Below are 17,983 nucleotides of genomic sequence, written 5' to 3' on the forward strand. Positions count from 1 at the left end.
AACTACGTTTCTCTCCTTGGTCTTTGTGGCCAAGACTGCTAGCCATTCCTCAAAATAATTATTTATCCTTTTCGTGGACACATAGTTAAGACTTTATTTCCCCAGTCTCTCTTGCTACTAGGTGTGGCCAAATTCTGAACAGTGAAACAGAGCAGAAATTCCAGACTTGTTCCATTAAATCCTCCCACATGCATTCCTCCATGTCCTTTTGTCTTACTGGTCAATTGGGAAGTCAGCCTTTTGGAATCCTCTCAGTGAGATGTCAGAGCGATCCTCAGCATGGGTCACTGAATAGCTATGTGAGAAAGGGCCTTACCACCCACCCAGCCACCTGGAATAATCTTGGTCTATGACATAGGTGAAACACTCTCTTATATTAAGCCATTATACATTTGAGTCTTTCATTTGCTGCAGAGCCTCATTTACCCCTGCAAATGCAGGCCTCTTCCCTTTGCTTTTATTTTTGTCTGGGTTTCTTTTCACTATCTGAATATACCCCCAGTTACTTACTATACACTGGACAGTGCATCTAATTTCGGAGTCTTGGTTTCTTCTGCTCTAAACTCTGACACCCTCTCTGATTTATTTAACATTAGTATAAATTTAGCTTCCCCCAAAAGAGAGCCATGATTGTGCCTCTCCCTTGTTCAGAATGCTTAGATGTTTCCCTATTTATAAAATAAAATCCAAATTCACCCTGGCATACTAGACTCCAATAACAGCATCGATCATTCTTTTATCCTTGTCACTTTTTTTTTTTTTTTTTTTTTTGAGACAGGGCCTTGCTCTGTTGCCCAGGCTGGAGTGCAATGGCATCACCACAGCTCGCTGCAGCCTCAAACTGCTGGATTCAAGCAATCTTCCCACCTCAGCCTCCTGAGTAGCTGGATTACAGGCGTATGCCAACACACTGGGCTCCCTGTCACTCTTCTTGAAACATACCTCGCATTTCCCTTTTTGGTGCCACGTTTTTGTTCATTCTACTGTCCCTACCTGAAAACATCTTTCTCTCTTCTCTACACATGCATCTTGAAATACCATCTCAAATAGTATACAACTCAAAGAGTATCCATCTGTGCCAGACAGAAAAATAACTCTCCTATTTCTAAACAAAGATAACACTTCTTCTGTACTTGTGAGTGCTGAGACTCACAAGTCTGTATAGCTATATATATATTTACATTGATAGATTTTCATCGATAGATCTATTCATCTAAGAGTGGGGATTCACCTAAATAGACATAAATACAGATTTCTAGATATAGGTAAGTTTTCTTGCTCAAGGGCTACCGAAATTCTAGTAATGGTTATAGGTAAAAAGACAAAGGTGAGGTGAGTGTTTGAGACTGAATAATACAGATAAAGAGTATGCTCACACAAGAAGCAAATACTCTACACAAAATGAAGATGCTTGCTTATAAAAATGTTTTGAAACAATGAGAATTATAAATATGTATCCTATGTAAATGTCCTTACAAAATCAAAAAGGAAAAAGAGTGGATTGCCTCCCCTTGAAAATCTTCAAGACAAGAACTGATAACACACCATGTTGGATGTTTTAGATTTGTGCTGTACAATATGCACATGGCTACTGAGGACTTAAAATGTGGTTAGCACTAATTGAGATGTGCTTATCTTTGAACAATTCACAGCAGATTTTGAAGATTTAGTGTGAAAAAAAGAATGTAAAACATCTCCCTAACAATTTTTATGTTGATGACATGTTGAAATAATATTTTGAATATATTTGCTTAAACAAAATATGGAATTAAAAATAATCTTACCTATTTCTTCTCACTTTTTAAAGCGTGGCTACTAGAAAATTTATCATTACAGCTCATATCTATTTCTATTGGACAGCGTTTGTTTAGATAATCACTTGCCTAGAGGCAGAAGATTAGACCGAGACACTTCTCACAGGTCTGAGAAGTTACAGAATTCCATGATTTCCCTCAGCAGCCACGGTGATTTGATTTAAAAACTCCCCCATTCTCAGAAAATAAAGGAATGGTGAGAGTCCCTGAAATTAAGGTCGATCTGTCCCTTCATTTACGTGGCTGACCAGGACTGGGATCTTCACTGATTTATAGTGAGTAGTTCCTTATGCTCTAGAGGCTCAACAAACAGTCCCATTTATCGATTAATCTGACTTCAGTTTTTCGAAATGGGGCTGGGAGTGGGGAAAGATGTGGGGCTGTGGATGATGACCTGATGAAGAGGGGGGCCTGACGCCCAAAATTAAGGTCCAGGTCTCCTAGGACTCACAGGAAACAGGACTGAAATGAGAACATGCACATACACGAGCACGCACGCACAAACACGCATGCACACACATACCCCTGCCTCCTTCTGGCTTTTCATTCAAGGTTTCTAAAGATAAGATGACCTAGTTTCATAACCCAGTTTAAACCAATCCCACATGAAGACTTTGGTTCCTTAATCTTGTCCCTGAACCAAACTGTGAGGCAGTGCACCAACTGTGTGATGTTCCTATCTGCCTCAGAGAAAGTGTTTCTTAGCATCATCAACTAAAGGAAAGGAAAGGTGGTTTGGACTGAAGATCTGGCTTTGTTTGTGTTGAGGCTCTGTTTTCCACAGCTCTTGGGACCGAAGAAAGTTTGCCAATGAGGAAGGAAAACAAAATAAAATCAAGGGTGCTGGGTTTAAAACCAATGTGCCCTTTAAGAAAGATCTTGGTGGCTTTTCCACCACTGTTCAGGGGGCTGTTTTAGGCAGTGTAATGGGCAAAAACAAATTATGAAATGGTGGGGACAGATGGGAGACACACTTCCTGGGCTCTCTGCTGCAATCCTACAAACAGGGAAGAGTGCTGGAAGTCCAAATGAAGTCTCCATTGGAAGGGAGACATGTGACATTTAAAAGAAGATACACATTATCTGTGGAACAGACACGCTTCTAAATGGACTAATTCACTCTAAACTGGGAACTTGGAATCCATCCCAGGAGATGAGAATATTTTTTCCTTTTTAGGCATTACTTCCTTCCTTTCTAGTAATTTAACTTGTTTTACCCCAACTGGCTTGGCTGACAGGCATCATCCAGTGTCAGAGGGGGCAGCTGCTGCAGGCTGTCACTGTGGAAGTGAAAAGATGATGTCCTTGTGAAGAGTAGGAGGGCCAAAGTACTGCGTGCGCCTTAAGATCTAACACAATGCGTTGAATTAGGAAGGAAATTTAAAGACAGTTACTTGGGATTAAAACGGCATAAATCCATTTATTTTTCAAGCAGACTTTGGAGTCATGCCTACCAAGCCTTTCAGGAACTAGAGATTATCTGAGTGCCTGTCAACTCCCAGCGAAATATCCCCTTCTCACTGATTGAGCAGAAAAACTATAATCAATTCATCCCCTGACATCAGCAACCAAGCAGCTACTGGGTCTATGATGCTGCACTCTCCACTGTGAAGAGAAAACAAGCAGAAAACATTGCCCCTCCTTTTAAGCAGCCTGAAATCTGACAGCCACAAATAAGAAAGTCAAACAAAAAGCACTAATTTGGTTCTAAGGTAAGACAATGCACTACCAACAGAGAGGTGTTGTGAGGATACAAAGCAAAGACTACATCAGATAAATAGAATCGGTTTGATTGAAAAGATGAGCATGGCTTGGCAGACAGCAAAAGAGAAAATCTCTAGAGGAAATAATTTTCATACTGGGTTGAGCCCAATGTCCACTGCTGTCAACAGAAGACTCAGGCATCGTACTGAAGACTGATCCAGATACTCTCCACACACCACTGCAGGTTCTATCCCTGACATGCACGGAGGAAAATGACGGTGCACAGGCAGCCTCAGTAAATATCTATTGCCGAAAAATCTTCAGAGAATGAGCCCATGTGGGACAGAGAATCCTAAAAGTCGTAATAAGCCATTTGAGTAAAACACAGCAGGAGAGAATGTTTGGGATTTTGAGAAACAAGCTAAAACTAAGAGAGAGAGACTGTATATATTACACACAGGGAAATAAGAACATAAAAATGGAATGCTTAAAGAAAAGTATTAAGTTCATGTACCCAAAGCATAAAAACTGTCTGCTATAATAGCACCCTCCTGGCCAAGAAGTGCAGGTGCATATAGTCTATGCGCACTAAATCAGTGCTCACCTGTGTCTCAGGCACCCCACAAACAGACTTCTCCTCAAAGCCTTTTGCCAAAGTATATTTAGGAAATACCTGTATCCCTTCAGATGACTTTGGCACATAGGCTAGTGTCAGAACATGACCCTTTTGGGATTTCACATAGAAACTTGGGGACTAAGATCCTAACTCCAGGTTCACTCTGACTTTGCAACTTCAGATACACCGTGAACAGTTTTTTAATCTTTTTCCTTACAGATGAAGGAAGAAAAATAGAGTAACATAAGCCAGAGAATCATAGTAGTAGAGGCCTTTGAGGTGACCCCCATTCATTCCCCTGAGCCAAAGCGTTACAGAGCAGAGAGAATTTCCACCTGAGAGTCAAGTGGGAAAAGGGAACAACAGGACCCTCGTCGTCCCTGCTGGACCCCGTCTGCCACTGTGGTCAAGACCTTCAGAAGCACAACTTAGCACTATTGGGGCCCTCTACTTTATCAAAGGCAAGAGACTGGAGTTCCACCCACCTTTTTTATAAGCTCCTGCCGCCTTCCTTTTTATTTGAAAGAATCAAAGAGGCTCCGACCCTTTTCATTGCTCAATAAATAGTAATACTGAATTAAATAAAGATTGCTCATTTCCATACATTGAGTCCAGAAGAGTAGACTAATGGTAGAAGATGAGGCAATCAAACAAGAGAGTGGAGGAGAGGGAATGGCACAGAGAGGTGACTGTTTTTGCACCTTAAACAGAACAAAGAAATCCCTGGCTGGCTCCTTGAACAGAAGAGCAAACTAAAGTAATATGAGTAATCTAAAGTTTTAGCCAAAGAAAAAGTCACTGAAATATTTTTAACAATCTGCTTTTTCCTCTTTTCTGAAACAAATGCTTTACACGATTGTAATAAATGAGTGTAGTGTGTTGGTCACGGTTTGGTTTCTGTTTGCTGACACCAAAATCAGCCCACAAAGATGTTGGTTTTTTTCCAGAGTAACATCTCATAACTCCTTACACATCAGATCTCTAAGCCCTCAGATGGACTGTCTCAAGGAAGGGCTTTCGGTTTTCCCACCATTGTTAAACGTTAGCTAAGTGTTTTGTGTCATGCCATACTTTCAACAGACCTCCAAGATGGAGTACCCACAATCAAAGAAAAGGGGAGAAGAGGGAGGCATAAAAGATCACTAGGCACAAACCCAGCCTTCATTCCTATTTGTTTTTCCCTCATCCTATACTGCAGCCTCCCACCACTGGCCAAAAATACCATTTTGATGAAATATTAGAGTACATACCTCTCTATAGGAATCAGAAAATAATACGTTGTGCCAAGCTCTGGCTCAGGCAGGACACTTCCTTTAAAAAGCATTTTCTGATAACTATTTCCAACATCAAACGGGAACGGAATGTCCTTTTGTTGCATTCCAGTGACGTCCTCATTTCCCTGTATTTTCATGTTGATTTCCTTTCTGCCCACAGGATTCTAAGCCCCTTGAAGGCAGAAACCGTATCTTTTCACCTCAGAATCCCAAGTAACCAACATAGATTCTAGTACAAAGCAGGAACTCAACAAATGTTTGATGAATTAATGAATTCATCAATTACTTTAACAAATAAATCTGCTGGCTGCACAGTTTACAAAAAAAACTTTTTCACTTATTGTCACATTTGATCCTAACAACGTCCATGAAATAGGGCCATGATTATCCCCATCTACAGATGAGGACGTTGAAGCTGAAAGAAATCAGTGACTTACCTAATGTCACACAAAAGGGCAGAGAAGGGATTTAATGAATGTTCCCCTCTAAATGATTAAACTACCCCTGGACTGTCTCACCTCAAAGAAGGCCCTGCTGCTGCAGACTACAGGATTGTTTGGAACATCGTGAAAATTAAACCAACTCTTTAGGTTCCTTGATACGTAACAAACTCTCATCATTGCTCCATGCATACCCCTCTTAGGTTTTATTTATGTTTATGCATTTAATTGTTTTTAATTATGCAAACACTGGTGCAAATATACTCTATTGTGGGTTAAGAGATTATTAAATAGCTGTCCTGGAATAAAGAAGAAAACTTCAGGAAAGGAATATTCTTTCTATACACCAATTCAACAGGCTCAGGCGGCATCTGAACACTCTCAGGGTAACGATATCTCCACCAAGGGAGAAGCTGTAGTTCAAGCACATCCAGTCTTTTGCCAGGCACTTCATAAATGTGGGCAGCATTTACATTCGTATGCATCCAAGATGTAAAATAAGGATATTAATAAGTGTGTGCTGAGAGGAGAGGAAGAAATGCTATAATACAGAGGATATCAAATCATGGCATGGGTTTCCTTTCCTCCACCCCACCTTTCTCTTTCATATGGAGAAAAAGAACATGGATTATCCCTTCCATTCAGACTCAACTAAAAGTGCTAAACAAGGTTCATCATCAGGGAAGGCTGGCAGGACTTCAAGGAAGCCCTTCTCTCCCTTGATACCTTTTCCTCATATTGCTTCAGGAAGGGACAAAGCCTTTGGGTCTATAGTTAGAAACAGTTACTCGGCCAAAAACTTGACTCATTGAAGACTCTCAATAAATGTGTTTAATCAACTAAAGAGTTTCAGACTATAATCTTCAAGTCAAGTTAATAGTTTTTGTGAGTGTGTTATGGTTAAAATGTTAACATCAGCTCATATACCCAACCTACTGATGCCAGACCCATCTGCCTTTGGTTAAGGGAGGAAGGAAAAGCAATAGAATGACACGAAGTGCCTGTAATCCTCTGGGAAAAAAAGCACCCAGAAAAACTCAGCTCAAGCTGAGGAAATCAAAACTTAGACTGCGTGATGTTGCACTAAGGGTAAGCTCAATTCATTGTCAACTTGGCAGAAACCAATAAAGACTGCGCACGAGGTACTTTTTAATCTTACAGCTGCAGTAATACTTCAAATGATTCAGGAAGCTTTTATCTTAGTCTTGAACACATCTGACTTCATATAAAGGAGCGATGTTCATAGGAGTTTGAAAATGGAGCTACAGCTAAGGTATCTGAGGACAGGTCAGCAGGCAATGTTGAAAATTATTAAGCAAGTCTTCCTTGTAGCTAGAGGAATCCTGAGAATGAGAGACACAAAACATGCACTGAAGTGATGTTTAAATGAAAAAGCCAACACCTACACTCCAGTCCAAAGTTGCTCTGGGCTCCTTGGCTGGACCATTTGCCACAGGAAGGCTGAGGGGATGTGCAGGAGCCAGATGCTGGAGGCCTGCCCGGGAGATTGCTTTCCTGCAGCAAGAAGAAAAACAAAAACAAAAACAAAGAAAAACCAACATCAGAATCTCATACAGAGCTCAAAATTTCCCATGGGGTAGAAACAACGCCTGAGTTAGCCTCTTCCACATCTGAAAATCTTTATCAACGTATTGGAATATACCACTCTAAAGTGCATGGTGTCAAAAGAGGGTGGCAGGTCCCAAAAGACAGGGAGGTCAAGGGGACCACTGTGGGGAAATAGTGCTTCAGAACCAAAAATTAAAATATAATCCTCTATTCAGAGTAGAGGGAAAGAACAAAGGTCTTGACTCTTCATTTATGGAAAAAGACCTAGGGTTTGGGCAGCCACCATACTTGAACAACTTTAAGATTGCCAGAGACTAAAAGCAAGAAAAATGGGTGCATGAGGTCTCCTACTGAAATTCCTCCATTTGCCAGCAAAGCACTCTCCAAGCTGGTTACAGCTGAAAGTTCACTGTTATTTTGCTTTCCTCTCAAGAATATCATCCTTTCCCTATCCTCCTTACCCCTGCAGAGGACTACATGAGTTTGAGGTTCTAAATGGGAAAAGACTGCTTTGCATCTGCCAAGAAATTGCACATTCAATATCTTACCAAGACCCACAGTAAGATAAAGCCTAAACACTAATTAGATTTTAGATTTGCTGAGTGGAACATAACAGAATTCAGGTCAGAAAGGAGGGTATGAATTGGGAGAGGTTGAGATAGTCAGCCCTGATCTTGGTCTGCAAAGAAATGAAACAAGAGGGGCTACTTTAGCAAAGCAAATATGATCATTGCTGGGCAAAGGGAAGGGAGGAACGGTTAGAGCATAGTGGTGAGAATAAGAACAGCAAGAAGAAGAAGGAAAAATAGAAGAGATCACCTAGGGAGATCTGTGGGATCATCAGGAATCCTGGAAGTTCAATTTCTGAACGGCCTCACGAAAAATGTCTCACAAGGGTCAGACAGAGCTTAAACATGAGCGCTGATTTGTGATTTAACTAAGTCGCTCCCTAGAAGGGAGAGGGACTTTTCCCCTATAATAGTATCTAAGTGTGGTCTGAGAAGTACCTGAAATAGAATCAGGAGGGTCTTGTGATGCTGCAACTCTGAGTCCTGAATCAGTTGGAGGGTGAGGCACAGGAAGCTGCATTTACACACACTCCTAAGGTTCTCTTCTGTGCACTAAAGTTCTTAGACTTTGCTCTGTGGGAGCATGTACATTTAGGCAGCTGGGACCACAACTTTCCAAAGGCCATCAAGGGGAGCTCTAAAGAAAACATCAGCAATTGCATTATTTACTTTATCTTCATTTGGCTGTCTTCAGCTAATCTCATATGACCTCAACACTGCCGTAAGAATCTGCCATCTCTGAGATGAGGCCTGCAGACACCCTGGATCCCCAGAAAGACCCAGATCCTCAGATTTCTCAAACCCTTGGACTACACAGAGGAACAAGGCTCCAGACAGTGGAATGGAGAAAAGGAAAGCAGTGATGGCCAGATCTGTGGTGAATCCCGTCACAAATGACTCCCCAAAGGAAAAGAAACTTGCCCCATATAAACGGGAAGGAATAGGAACAGAATTTAAAAGCTTTCTTGAACCCTGAAGGGCAGGTAATCTTTTCATCCTGCTCAGTGACCTCTGCAAACTCCCTCCAAAAAATAATTTGTAAAGTTGAGCAAGATGAACAGTAGCCCCCAAGCCTGAGGAAACACTGAGTAGAAGCCAGTAAGAATCCAGGATTGCGCAACCATTAATCAATTACCAAGTATGTCAGAGAGCTCAGCAAGTGTCTAGACCTTTGGGTTTTGATTTTTTTTTTTTAAGTCTCTTGTATTCCTGTACAGGAAGTCCCAGATATAGTGGGTAGGTCTTCAGTAGTTAGAAGCGATCACATCGAGCTTGCTGGTAGCCTACTTTCAAAAGCTCCCACTGGGTAACAGACAACGTACTTGCTTTATATAATCCCTGAAAGGGTCATTATGAAGATGGAGGCCTTTAATGATGACACAATATTCTCGTTCCTTACTTTCAGCAAGGCAAATAATTAGCAACATCAATTTTGGCCCCTCACCCCAGAGCATATTCCATATCATCGAGCAATAAGAAAGTAACAGTGGAAGAATCTTATACAGTGATCTTTCATCTCAAAACAGTTTTCCTCCACCTATGTTGAAGGAACTTCTTTAGCATTTTTATTAGGATTTTCTCTGGCTTTGAATGGCTCTGTATGGGGACTCTGAGCTACAGTTTTCATCATAAGAAAATCAGATCTCTGCAGAGTCAGAATACAAAAGTTCTACATTTGATTCCTTAACAGTCACCACAACCTAAATTAAGTGTCCTTACAAAAAATACCAAACCATACCCAAGTGCAAACTCTTAGAATGGCTGAAAAATTTCTAAATCTTGGTTTAATAAGAAAAACACAGATCTTTCATTTTTTCATTAACTGTCCCAGACAGTTTTGATAAAAAAAAAAAAAAAAATTTTTAAGAGAGGAAATAAAATTCTACTGTCAGGCACCAGTAGAAACCACAGGACAAATGAGTTTAACTCATCAGAACTTGTAGACTCTGACCACCAAAACCTGGTTACTCTTCCTAATTAGGACTGCCAGGAGGAGCCAATTGCTGAAATAATCAAATTAGGATTCAAGGATGCAAGCCACGTGTGTCTGTGAAAGATAATGTGGCTATATGATAAAGAGACATACAAACATTTAACCCTGAAAGAAATTACAGTCAAATCACACTCTTTTCTAGCCTAGGAATAGAAACAAGTAAGGCCTTTTTGTTGATCACTTATTTCTCTTTGTGGATACAAATTTAAGGTTGGTTTTACGTCTACACACATAAACACTAATTAGGAGAAAAAATAAGTAAAAAATGTGAAAGTGGCTGCCAGTTTGTAACTCTAATTGCCCTCACAAAAGGACATACAAATAGAAAAAATATATTTAGGTACAATAGGTTGTACAAAATAACTTCTGATTAGAACTTTCCATTCTTTTAAATAACCATGGGAGAAAATCCTTTTCTCCAATAATTCATACATGTATACACATTTTCTTCCAAAATAAGAAAATAGTTTTATTATATCTCAGACCTCAAATATAAGTTAGTGAAAGTTATTTTTCTATTTGAATTTATCTTGCTGGTAGATGACGAATTTGACTCTAGTAGAACTTGGTGTGTGGTTGGGAATGGGATGAGGGGGCAGTAGTTTTATGCTGCAATTTGCTCCTATTAAAAAAAATCAATGGGGTTTCAACTTGTTCTTTCCTTCTGCTCAGAATCCTCTCAAGCCCACGGTCAGCAAAACCATGAAATGCCAATGATTCTTTCTATTAATTTCACAACAACACTTCATAGGAGATGGCTATAATCACAAATGCTTCTTTGAAAAGAACTGTGATATTAACTGTGAAATAGATACGAAAATAAAATATCCTATAATGCAGTTTCAATAATACATCACAGTTAATATCAATTACCTGAAAGACCTCCAACATATTTAAAATATAAAAGCCATTATACATTTTAAGTAGCATCATATTATTTTCTTCACTTCATTCAATAAGACTACAAACTCCTAAAGGACAGGGCTCAATCCATCTACTAATCTTAATTACATTCCAGCCCTGGGGTAGACACAGTCTATACTCAAGAAATGCTTTCTGAGTTAATGAATGAACTTGACCAAGAAGCTAAGCAAAACAGCTTGCTGATTAGATCAAGGGTTGAGAAATCTGATTAGGATGATTTGAATTATATCCCAGGCCTTACATTTCAGTGATATTCTTGCCTGAGAGTCAGAAATCCTTCATAGCAGTTCTTTAAAAATAAATGCAAGTAAGGTAGAATCCAGTGTTAAGAAGCCTAAGAAACATCAAAACGGCTTTGTGTGGTCAACATTAAAATGGAATCCCTTTGCCACATTCGTAAAGGGCATATGATAGTGTTAATATTTTTACAATGTGTTTAATGAAACATGTGGCATATACTCTTCATAAATATAAATTTAAAAATTTACGGAAGGCCGGGCGCAGTGGCTCACGCCTGTAATCCCAGCACTTTGGGAGGCCAAGGCGGGTGGATCACAAGGTCAGGAGATCCAGACCATCCTGGCTAACACGGTGAAACTCCATCTCTACTAAAAATACAAAAAATTAGCCGGACGAGGTGGCGGGCGCCTGTAGTCCCAGCTACTCAGGAGGCTGAGGCAGGAGAATGGCGTGAACCCCATGGGGCAGAGCCTGCAGTGAGTGGAGATCGCGACACTGCACTCCAGTCTGGGCGACAGCGAGACTCCATCTCAAAAAAAAAAAAAAAATTTATGGAAAACATGCAAATAAGTGGTTATTTAGCCAGAGATACCCTTTTCTAATTACCCATTTTGCAAATTTCTCTCAATTTCCTCTGGTTCCAGTTTCAGTCTGATTGTAGGTTTATGTGGCTCCCATTTTCTATCTATCCCCATCTTGCCAGCTCCCTCTCTGGGTGATGCTGCACATGAGAACAGAATCAGGATTCTTCTTGCAGAGCAGAAAAGCACCAGAGAATCAGGAAGTCTCTTACCCAGAACACCTCCTAAAGATTGACACATTAGAGACTGGTGAACTCATCCTGTTGTTCTAGAAAAGGAACCAGCTGTCTAAGAAGTTACTCAGTGTCTTGGTTTGATTCCCCAAGAGAGTTCTTAATCACCTTGTGTGTTGTTGTCTTTTTTCTTATACCATATGGACACTAACTTTGCTTGTATTCAAAGCAGCTCACAGTGCTTTTTGGTTGACTTAGACAAGCTGCCTACAATGCAAAGGATAGTCCACGCAATAAAAAAATTGTCCCAGGCCCCGCACAAACTTCACCTCTGATTTATGTCAGGGAACAAACTGTGCATAATTATTTGAGCCTAAATCCTACTTCATATTATATATGAACTCAAAGTATTTTTTGATTATTTTAATGTACATTGAAATGTTGAATGATGTAATTACTATTGAACCAAAGGTTGTGTTTTGTTTCCTAAGAAACTCATCCCATTGAGTCACTCAGAAAATCACTTTTGGTATTGAATCTTCAACATAATATACAACTATTATTCTACGTTTGTTACCTTCACAGTGATTCTCCAACATTGGTACTGAACCTTTGCCTACCATGGGGTTTAAGAATCAGTCCATTCAAACCCCTCCAGGTATTTCTAATGTGTATCCCAGCTAGGAACCACTGTTCCACATAGATGTGCAAACATCTGACTACTTCATTATGTCTGTTAATGTGACTAAGCCCAGGCATTTACATATTGAAATATATCCATTCAACAATGTATTTACCGAATGTCTATTTTATGCCAAGCACTGTTCTAAATGTGTAGGATACAAGAACAAATAAAACAGACCCAAATCACTGCCACCTTTGAGAAGCTTACATTTGAACAGAAAATACATTTTGCCAGGCACTGAATCTTTTTACACATTTTATGTATCCCTCGCAATAAGAAGGTATGATCCCTATTTCATAATAAATTTCTCATTTTTTTATAATAAATGTTCTCCATAGAGCTTATGGAGAACACGTAAGCTCCATGTCTAACAACACACAGGTAAGAAGAGGTCCGAGTAAGATTTGAATGCAGGCATCTAACTCCAGAAGGTATATACTTAACCATTTCACAACCTGACACTTTTATAAAATGCTGACAGTACACATATACATAGCAAACCAGACGTACTATAAAATTCACCTTTTCTATACTACTTTTCTAATTGCCTTAATTATAAATTTCCTGTCTCTAGAACAAGAATGCAAACTTCTACCAGCAAGAGGACATGTTTAGTAGGCATTGGAGTGCAGAAGTTAAGCACACACCTTACCTTACCAATTAATGGTTACCTAGTCAGATTGCTTGATGTCCTTTAGCCTCAGTTTCCTTATATGTAAAATAAAAATAGTGCCTAACTCAGAGAATAGTGGAAAAAATTTGTGCAGGATGCTTGGCACAGAGTAAGCACAATCGATAGTTGCTGCTATTATTGTTCGTACACACATCAGCGGACCCCCATAGCACCAGCCAAAGCTAGGTACATGGTAAATCTCTGAATAAATATGTGCTTTTTGATTGCTCTCAAACAGTCTAAGTTCCCTGGACACTTCTGTTCATTCAACAAACATTTGACAAGCTTCCACCACGTGTCAGGCAGTTCAAAGGGGTTATTCAAACAGAATATTTCCTCTTCTAGTCAGTAAATAATTCCACGGTTGCCAAAGGAATCATTCTTCTTCCCTGCCTAACCCATCTTCCTAATACAAAATCAGAAAGCACCACACACTTTCCTCAGAGAGATTTACCAACATATTAAACACATGCAAATGTGCAATCCAAATGCCATTGGAAGTATTTATTATATTCATGTAAATAAATGCAATGCCCAAAAGACTTTTTTTTTTTTTTTTTTTTTTTTGCTTAATGTGTAAAAATGGCCTGGCAGCTAAATGCCCCTGAGAACTTGTGAACTCATTTCTCAGACAGGATTTACTTCCCAAGTGTAACTTTCCTAACCACATCCATAAGGCAATACTGGTACGGGCTTGGCGTGGGATGTGGCAACAAACCTCATTTTAAAACATGGTAAGATGACTTAACTGAGATTCTCTCTGGAGTTAATGACATTCTTCTCCTTATGGTATCACTTGAGGGAAAAAGTAATCCTTGAGAATGGAGAAAAAGTAATCATGCTGTTATGGGCTGAACTGTGTCGCCCCAAAGTTCCCATGTTGAAGTCCCAATTCCTAGTACCTCAGAAGGTAACCATATTTTAAGATAGGGTCTTTACAGAGGTCATCAAGTTAAGATGAGGTCATTAGGACAGGCCCCTAACCTAATATGACTGTGTCTTTATAAAAAGGGGAGATTTGGACCCAGACACACACATAGGGAGAAAGCCATGTGAAGATGAAGGCAGAGATCGGGGTGATGGTTCTATGAGCCAAGGAACACTGAAGACTGCCAGCAACCACCAGCAGCTAGGGGAGAGATTCTCCCTCACAGCCCTCAGAGAGAACCAACCCTGCCGACATTTTGATCATAGACTTCCAGCCTCCAGAACTGTGAGACAATACATTTTGGTTGTTTAAACCACTCAATGCGTGGTACTTTGTTATGGCAACCCTAGCAAATACACATACTTCAAAACCACACCCAAAGTTTGAATTTAGCATGACAGGGTTTGGCTAACTTCAAAATGCTGACTTCTCTTTTCCAGTTGCCCCCATGAAACCTTGGATGCCTTCCCATGATAATGCTACCCTTTATAAACTAATAATACTTACACAGAAACACATTCCCATGAAAAACATCATTCTCATATACATAGTAGTGAGTATCTGACCAAGTTTTATTTAACTCATTAGTAAAGTAACAAGTAGAGAAGACAAATGCAAATTCAAAGTATAAATAAGAAATTGAGATTTATAAAAGTCAGGAAAGAAATGCCTAAAAAGACTGCTAAATTAGATGTAAGAGTAGTTTACACTCTATGAATTAATAAGATCTTAACCTCTGTGGCATTAACTTCTCTTTTAGTCTATAAAATCGTAAAACATCAGCTTTTCACAGGTTAACTTCTAGCCTTCCAGAAATATAAACTATCAGCACCTCTATCAATTTTGGATTATTGATAATACTCAAATATACAGAAACAACAAAATTATAGTACCCAAGAGTATCAGATGAGAGTCAATTACTAAATAAAAAGATTCTGCTTTTATTGGAGGAGACTAATTAGAATATGCTCCAGTAAAATAACATCTTAAAAAATAAAACAATAACCATTTCCCTTGTCAAAATTTAGAATAGTTTTATTCTCACTACTCCTGGTTCAAACTATTAATTAGAATTCCTTATGTAGCTTTATATATCTATATCTATATATAGCTAGCTATCTATCTATCTGGAGATATCTATATATATATAGATATCTCTCCAGATCTCCAGATAGATAGCTATCGATAGATAGATAGATAGATAGATAGATAGATAGATACAGATATATATAGATATCTATATATATATCTCCAGATAGATATCTATATAGAGAGAGATATATAACTCCAGATATATATATAAAACTCCAAATATATATATATATCTCTCTCTCCAGATAGATAGATATATAGATAGATCCATATTCTGGAAAATATCTTGAAATAAATTATCTTACCTTCAAAGCAATAATAATAATTTCTTGGGTACCTAGTATGCATTGGAAATTCTTTTACCCACTTTCTTTCTGATTGGAAACAGACTCTCAGACAAAAATTTTCAAGAGGTTTACTGAAGAATGCTTGTCAGGGATTAAAGGAGGCAGGATTAGCAGAGTGAGAAGCTGGACTATGAGATAGTTGTAACAGAAGCCTCAGTTGGCCTCACAAGAAGTTCTGGAGCTGGATTGCCCTTCAGGATTGCCCCAGTTTTAGGTAAAAGAACAAGACTTTCAAACTTTACATCAACCAGTCTTTGAGTACAGGCAGCCCCTGGGGAGAGTGTAACCATGGCAGAGGTCTTCTTGTGCCAGAGACAATACCTGGGAAGGGGCTCAGCTGTGGACCAGCAGCAGCCAACCCTCCCAGCAGCGGGGAAATGAGTACCTTGGTTCTGAGAAGTCCTGTGGGCAGCAAACCACAGCACACCTCTAATATGCACAGCAAGTTTATGAAATGGATCGTTTTTATGCCCATTTTATGAATGGGACAATTGATATTAGAAAGTTTAAGTAATTTAGGTAAGCCATACAGTGAATCAGTGATAAAACCAAGACTGGGGCCCAGATGTCTGGCTCCAAAGGCTCTCTCACTCTGTCTTCCCTCTGAAAGGAAGGGAGAGAGAAGGGCCACAGAGTAGAAAGGAAGGGAAGGATCCACAAGATGGTATAAGACCAGGGCATGCAATGGACTAAATGCAGTCCATGAAACGCTATCTTAGTCTGTTTGGGCTGCTCTAACAAAACACCATAGACTGGGAGGCTTATGAACAACAGATTTATTTCTCACAGTTCTGGAGGTTGGAGAGCCCAAGATCAAGGTGCCAGCAGATTCAATGTCCGGTGAGGGTCTACTTCCTGGTCATAGAAGGTGTCATTTCACTGGATCTTCACATGGAGGAAGAGGCAAACGTGCTTGCTTAGGTCTCTTTTAAAGGGACACTAATCCCATTCATGCAGACTCCACCCTCATGACCTATTCACCTCTCAAAAGGCCCCACTTCCTGATACCATCACCTTGGGGATTAGCATTTTAGGATTGAGAGGGGGCATAAACATTCAGGCAAATGCCATGGTATGGGGTAAATAAAGAGCATGTTAAGAACACAGTCTAATGCTCAATTGGAAGTTGTTGCACACTGTCATGGAAATGCCTCCTTTGTCTCCTCCATATTTCCCACCTGAACTTGTACCTTCAGGGAAGTCTACTTTTTGCCTTAAAGGCAGTGAGGTCTAATGAATATGGAAATTGGAGAAGGGGCTGAATTTTATATCCAGGTCATTGAATACAGAATAGATTTTGCCTACTGAGATAAAAAGATAATCCAGAATTGAACAAATTTAGGAAAAGCATTAGCCTGGGAACAGAAATAACCTTAAGAAGATAAGCCTTTTGGGACTTCAAAGAAATTTTAGGGGAAAGGATTTAAATTTCCACAGGGCTGTTCCCAGTAAAATTGACAACAAGAAAAGTGTATCATTAGCATCCCACTCCCCATTTCGATGCTAGCACACTTGGTCCCTTCCTCCTTCAATTTCACCTGGACACCTATACTGTCACAACCACAGTCTTGCAAAACTGATGGTATCGCTGACTAGACAACCCTCACACAAGGCGGTCGACTGAAGGCAACTGTCCCACATAAGTCTATCTGTGTTCTCAGAAGGGACTCATAAAAATGAAAAAATCCTGCATGACCCTAAGGAATGGAGTCAAATGACATTCAAAGTAGTTAAAATTATTTTCCTAAGCTGTAATTCAGAGTGTCATAGATATAATGGAAGGTCTGTGGTGACAGGCAAAGACCTAACTACCTATTTCGATGTCAGCCCTAGGCACAATGGTTAAGCCTACAAAGACCCCAGAGCACATCTATGTGTTGAGGAGACACACTGCCAATTTGTATCAGTGAGGTGAAGGTCCTGGAAGGAAAGAGAATTCATCCCAGATGATTCAGGTGAAGATACTTTAGCAAAATAATTACTTAAAAGTAGAGCTGGGGAACACAGCATTACCTGATCTCAAGACCTGCAATATAGCTAAAGAAACCAAGAGCGTGTGGTTTTGGAGAAAAGGGATGTGAAGGTACGCAGAGACAGATGAACGGTTGTCTTGGTGCAGTGAACTGAAAGTAGTATTAAAAAATTTAAATCTCAGCCTTTTTTATAGCAGATAAAGGAAGTCTAGCCTTATCAATCTCTTCTTTACATTTCTTATTTTTCAAATTTTTAATCACATTTGCAACTCTACCAAATTCTTTCTGAAATCAACCTGGCTCTCAGCTATATCTTTTAGTGCTAGGTAAAAAATAAAGTGCCATGGCAGAGCACAGTGGCTTATGCCTGTAATCCCAGCACTTTGGG

The 17,983-nt window shown here is 39.6% G+C and overlaps 1 protein-coding gene across 4 annotated transcripts in view; it reads right to left on the bottom strand.

The window, feature by feature from the left end:
- The window catches only part of DGKI (diacylglycerol kinase iota), a 396,652-nt gene that overhangs the window by 293,927 nt on the left and 84,742 nt on the right, over positions 1-17,983 (bottom strand). For all 4 annotated transcript variants that reach the window (XM_054495165.2, XM_054495166.2, XM_054495164.2 and 1 more), the window contains exon 2: positions 7,255-7,363. In XM_054495165.2, the coding sequence (XP_054351140.1) occupies positions 7,255-7,363 (109 nt within the window). The remainder of the gene's footprint in view (positions 1-7,254; positions 7,364-17,983) is intronic.

Source organism: Pongo pygmaeus, chromosome 6, assembly GCF_028885625.2.
Source record: "Pongo pygmaeus isolate AG05252 chromosome 6, NHGRI_mPonPyg2-v2.0_pri, whole genome shotgun sequence".
In the NCBI taxonomy this organism is placed as follows: Eukaryota; Metazoa; Chordata; class Mammalia; order Primates; family Hominidae; genus Pongo; species Pongo pygmaeus.